The 5,230-nt window shown below is 40.2% G+C and overlaps 1 protein-coding gene across 1 annotated transcript; it reads left to right on the forward strand.

Moving 5' to 3' along the window:
- The first annotated feature begins 741 nt into the window (after window positions 1-741).
- On the forward strand, window positions 742-4,605 carry LOC133160401 (transmembrane protein 74). Its single transcript, XM_061288011.1, has 2 exons — window positions 742-874; window positions 1,399-4,605. The coding sequence occupies exon 2, from the start codon at window positions 1,459-1,461 to the stop codon at window positions 2,281-2,283; it is 825 nt and encodes a 274-aa protein (XP_061143995.1). The 5' UTR covers window positions 742-874; window positions 1,399-1,458; the 3' UTR covers window positions 2,284-4,605.
- The last annotated feature ends 625 nt before the right edge of the window (window positions 4,606-5,230 follow it).

Here is a 5,230-nt window from a genome sequence, read left to right on the forward strand (position 1 = left end):
AATGTCAATTTTATTGATCTCTAATTCGAATAATGTATGAGATTTTAATAGGCATATTAATGGTGCCTCATGGTACCTTTCTTGAGAGAGTTCCACTCTTTGGAAACTCATTAGGTATGCTTGTTACATTATACATTTCATACATAAGGTGCGGAGACAAGTTCGTTGACCAGAATGTAGAATGTTAATAGAATAGAATATTAATCAAATTATGTAAGATGGGGCACTATAATCACATAAGAGCTGTAAAAAAAAAAAAAAAAAAAATGTCTTGCTTATGATCCAGTCTCTTTGATTTCTACACCTTTGTTGAACCGGTCAACATCTGGTCCAATTCTGTCAACATCAAGGTCTTGACTAACTAACATGATCTTTTTTGGGGTGTATATATTTTCACTCACTTTTCGGCCATACAAAATATAACTATAACTTACAGACATTATGAAAAGGTCTACAGAACGTCTTTTTATTGATTTGATTTATTTTGTTCTAATTCTGCATTCCAAGTTTCTATGTTTCTTTTTTTAAAATCGGAGAAGCGTTCTCATCACACTTTAAACTCAGATTCACATATCCATTATTTTTACATTGATTTTGAATTCAATATATAATTGCGGGTCCGTTTCCTCTGAGTGAATCTGCCTTTTGCTGATCTGGTGCTGATTTGGACAGCTCCTCTCAGCAAAAGCTCTGCTGAGGGCGGGGCTAAGCAAGCGCTCCAATCAATTCAACCTCTGACGTCACAGCTCCAAGCAGAGAGACGGCGTCTGAGGCGTACTCAACCGTTATGGCTAAATCTGCCGTCCGTGGCGTGGAGTTACTTGCGATGGCGTGTTTCGGCGTGCGGCAGCCAAAGGGATCCTAACGAAGCACGGTTGGTTTATTGGTAGATGTGATTTGGGAATGTATTTTTGTAGAAAACGATTGTGCGCGAATGCTCCATGCAAATGCAGCAGAGCCTCAACTGTATCTTTTCGGAAGCAGGATATGCTTGATGGATGGATTTGGAAATCCAATGAGATGTGTTCTTCAATTTCGATGTCCTTTGTAGATAAAGTACAGATTATGATCCGTTTACGTTTTAGATCCGGTTTACTACTTGCAGTAGATCATTTGAATATAGTTTAATCTAGGTTTAGGATGAACACAGATTCCTTTCCTAATTGGATACAAAGGCATTTGGCTCATGACATCCAACGTAAGCGTCTTTCAAGATGAGGCTACGGATTTCTCTAATCAACTTTAAAGTGGCTTTTACCCAGTTTTGCGACTAAAGTGTGTGCGTTTTCCACACTTGTCCCCTGTAAAACACACACCAATTGCGCAAAAATACACCCCGCGTTAATTTATTCATCACTGTTATTTGATTAAGATGCATCATTTGACTTGTCTCATTAGGGATGCTGTGCAGCATTACAGAAGAGGGAGGAAGAGGGAACCGGCAGGCGGCGAGAGCAAATGGCTTCTCCGGTGTTGTCTTTAACAAGGGATGGTGAGAAGCAACCGCATCCCCCCACCGTCCTTGAGCGCCTCTCCGCTGTGCTGCACGTCCGCAAGCAAAGTGAATCAACAGGAGGGGGCTCCCTCGGGGACGCCGGCTGTAACCCGGCCCGGAGCTGCCATGACCGGTGTCATTCAGCTGCGAGGCGCTCGGAGGTCAAACTGCGCCCTCTTGGGGAGGAGAAAGTGCGCGTCTGCTGCGACGAGGAATTGGAGACATCGTTCACCTACATAGATGAGAATGTCAACCTGGCGATTGGTAGCCCAGAGACGAGCTGTAAAAGTTCTCATAGAACCGGGCGCAACTGCGAGCCATGCTCAGAGACGCTACCAGAATTTTCTTTCATGTCTGAGGATGAGCTTTCCTTTGGGGAGGCCTCAGGCTCCTCAGTGGACTACTGGTTTATTAGTGCAGTCACGTTTTTGGTGACAGGCATCTCGTTGGTGATCATCTCCTACGCTGTGCCCCGGAATGTGGTCGTGGACAGGGACAGTGTCTCGGCCAGGGAGATGGAGAGAATGGAACTGGAAAGGGCACGCATTGGAGCTCACCTGGACCGGTGCGTCATAGCAGGATTGTGCTTGCTGACTCTGGGAGGGGTTGTGCTTTCCACTCTGCTTATGATCTCCATGTGGAAAGGAGAGATGTACAGGAGGAAAGTCATTGCTTATTCTAAACGTTCCGCCAAACTGTATGGCTCCATTAGCCTGAAAACTAAATCCAGTCCCAGTCACTCCTCTGCACACTTGTCCCTGGAGGATATAGTGGAAAGTCTGAACTAGCAACATACAGTTTTGAGTCAAACGATGAGCTTCACACAAATTGTCATCACTTCTTCACTTGTGCACATTGGATGTCCAAGTATGCACTATTTTAGTTTACGCTGTCCACTTTCAGAAAAAAGGGCACTTCTATTCCTCATATGTCGGGTGTGAGCAGAGCTGGAGAGCCAATGCCAGCTGAAGTTGGAGTCCATCCCATGTCTGGCCAATCGCAATGGTTTAGTCCAAATTAATGGCATTCATTTACATATTATTTTCATATAAAGGGTTTAAAAAGAGTTATGCTTCACAATAATGCCTACATGACATGCCAAATCAGCACCTCCAGAACATATTGTCATCCTCCGAGAATAAAGGCAGAAGTCTTTTTTTTTAGCTTTTCCAGAAAAGGTGGAAAAACTGAACCAAATTCTGAATTAGATTTATTAATAATTAAATTTCAGGGTTATGGATAATAGATGCCAGCCTGAGTTGTACCTTCTATTTACCTTCTACAGCAATGCAGATGTTCTAACAATTAGACCGTTAAAAATATTTTGGTGCTTTTATTTTAAATCTGTTGTGATGGTGTGTAAACATTAAGTCTTAAACATTGTTGCCATTGTTCACATACGTCTGAATCTAACGGCACACAAAAACTATTTACAAACCACAAAGTATTACTTTAAAAGAGGTGCAGCTCTGGTTTATTAAATTTTCAAGCTAAAAATTATACGTCTAATTTACTGTTCATATGTGGCACTATGGTGGAGAGCCAGATTTAGAGTGACACCCACAGCATATTCCCATTTTCATGCTTGTAATCGAAGAGCTTTTTTATATGTTCGACCAAAAATGATATATAAATATACTATTATTAAGTACTGCCTTTATTGGGGGATAAAATGACTTGCAAGTATGGTACTGCAATACCAATCCTTGTTTTCTTTGCCAATCTTTCTTTTATAGTTTGACTCGAACAACTTAGCCTTATGGAGAACATTGAAAATGAATAATTTAAGGGCTAGACATGAACTCCTATTATATCCTTATTTCTGACAGTGGACAGAGTTTACTGAGCAGCCGTGTTCCAAATAAACACTTCACAGTAGTTAAATACTGCATTTCCTCCAAAGTGGTTGAGGCCATTTATTTACTGTATGGCAGCCAGATGGAGGTTTACTTGTTCAAATATTGTGTAATCCATGCAAACAAGGTTACAGTAAAGATAATTAGAGCTACTGTTTTACCACATATTTGTATTTATAAGTGGAGAGAAAGGAGGCGTTGGTTATTTCAAGTGGATGGCACAGTCTTATAGAGCAGATGCTTGCATTTTGATGGTGTACGGTCAAAAACTGTACTATTACATTGATCATCAACAACACACACTGAACCCTATCTTACAACATTATTGGAGCATGCTAACAGCTTTATCAACATACACTTGAATGCCTTTTTGGGTCCACTGGAAATCTGGGAGAGCTTCTATTTACTATTAAGGCTATTCATTTTTAATGTGAAGATTCTGAACCGCAAAGTCATACGCAGACATATTTCAGGAAGTAGCCAGAGTCCCTAGAGTGGAGGTGAGTCGGGCTTCTAAGAGGTCTACTCACTCTGTGGAACCTTCTGCTCAGTGGTGTGCATGGTAATATCTAGTGACAGTCCCTCTGTGGTGCACTGCAGAGGTAAGCTAGTAAGCCCAGCTTTGTGCATCTGAGCCAAAGCTCCAAGTCGCTTTGACTGAACTCAGCAATTTGACTGCAATGGACAGTCATGTCATGCACGGTGCACATTCCTCTGTCTTGAGCTTGTGAGCTTCACTTTATAATCGAGCGTTTTATGCTTTCTGGATAATACATCATTGTCTTTAGCCCTTTATCACTGCAAGGCTGGATGATATGACAGGCTAAGTATCATTTGAAGCTGATAAGCATTTTCCCTCAGCGGAATCTGTCTCTGTCTTCTTTTCACTTGTCCACACTAGAATGGCAATATAAATCGACTTAAGGAATGGCTGAGTATATGTAAGCTTACATATACAATTTGGTAAAATAAAAAATATCAGAATAATTTGTTGAGTGTTGTTGATGGCAGTGATATTCTGTGTAAAAACACAATCACAAGATCATGATTTCAAGTAAAACAAATACTTTGGTTCAGATGAGGAACATGTTACTCACTCACCCACCCTTTCAGATTTAAATAATCATGTAATTTCACTGATTTGAGGACATTTTCAGATGAAGAAATTGTAATTACACAGTACACACATTTTCTCTGTTCCTTGGGATGCTGCTGAAATGGTAGCATTCATGCGTGCCAGCAGAAAATAAAGAATGCCACAAGATGACTATGAGTGTGCATGTGTGAATGAGTATGTGCTCCATAAATCATGTATCCACAATAAGATCAATTCTAAATTGCATTAATTCAATACAAAGACAAACCTCGAGTCATGTGTGCTTAGGATTCCAAGAGTGGCATTCTGCTACAACTGCTAAACTACTGTAGCATAATTTTCTAGATTGTGTAGAACTCGTTTCATGACATTCATTCTAAATGACATGGCTCGGCTTCTATTAAGGAGATTCAGCCTGTTAACAGTATGTAAACAACCATAGCCTATATAAAACTGAAACAAATTTAAATCAAATCTTTTTTCCACTTTTCATGTTTCAGCCTTAGTCCCAAATTGATGAAATCAAAATTTCCTCAAAATTCTACACACGCCACCCTATATTGGCTATATGTACCCTATATGTAAAACGTTTTTTTTCCCCCTAACATTAAATTTAGAAAAATGTAAAACTTTCTGGGTGTGTCAGGCCATTTGCATCAATGAAAAGTAACAAACATTAAATGGGAATTTCTATTGAAAAAGGAGTTAAGGTGATAGAAGTCAAAGATTAACTATGAGCCACGTGATGCAATATGTCTGATCCAGCACCAATTTTACAGTTAT

Source organism: Syngnathus typhle, linkage group LG10 (genome assembly GCF_033458585.1).
Source record: "Syngnathus typhle isolate RoL2023-S1 ecotype Sweden linkage group LG10, RoL_Styp_1.0, whole genome shotgun sequence".
NCBI classification, from domain to species: domain Eukaryota; kingdom Metazoa; phylum Chordata; class Actinopteri; order Syngnathiformes; family Syngnathidae; genus Syngnathus; species Syngnathus typhle.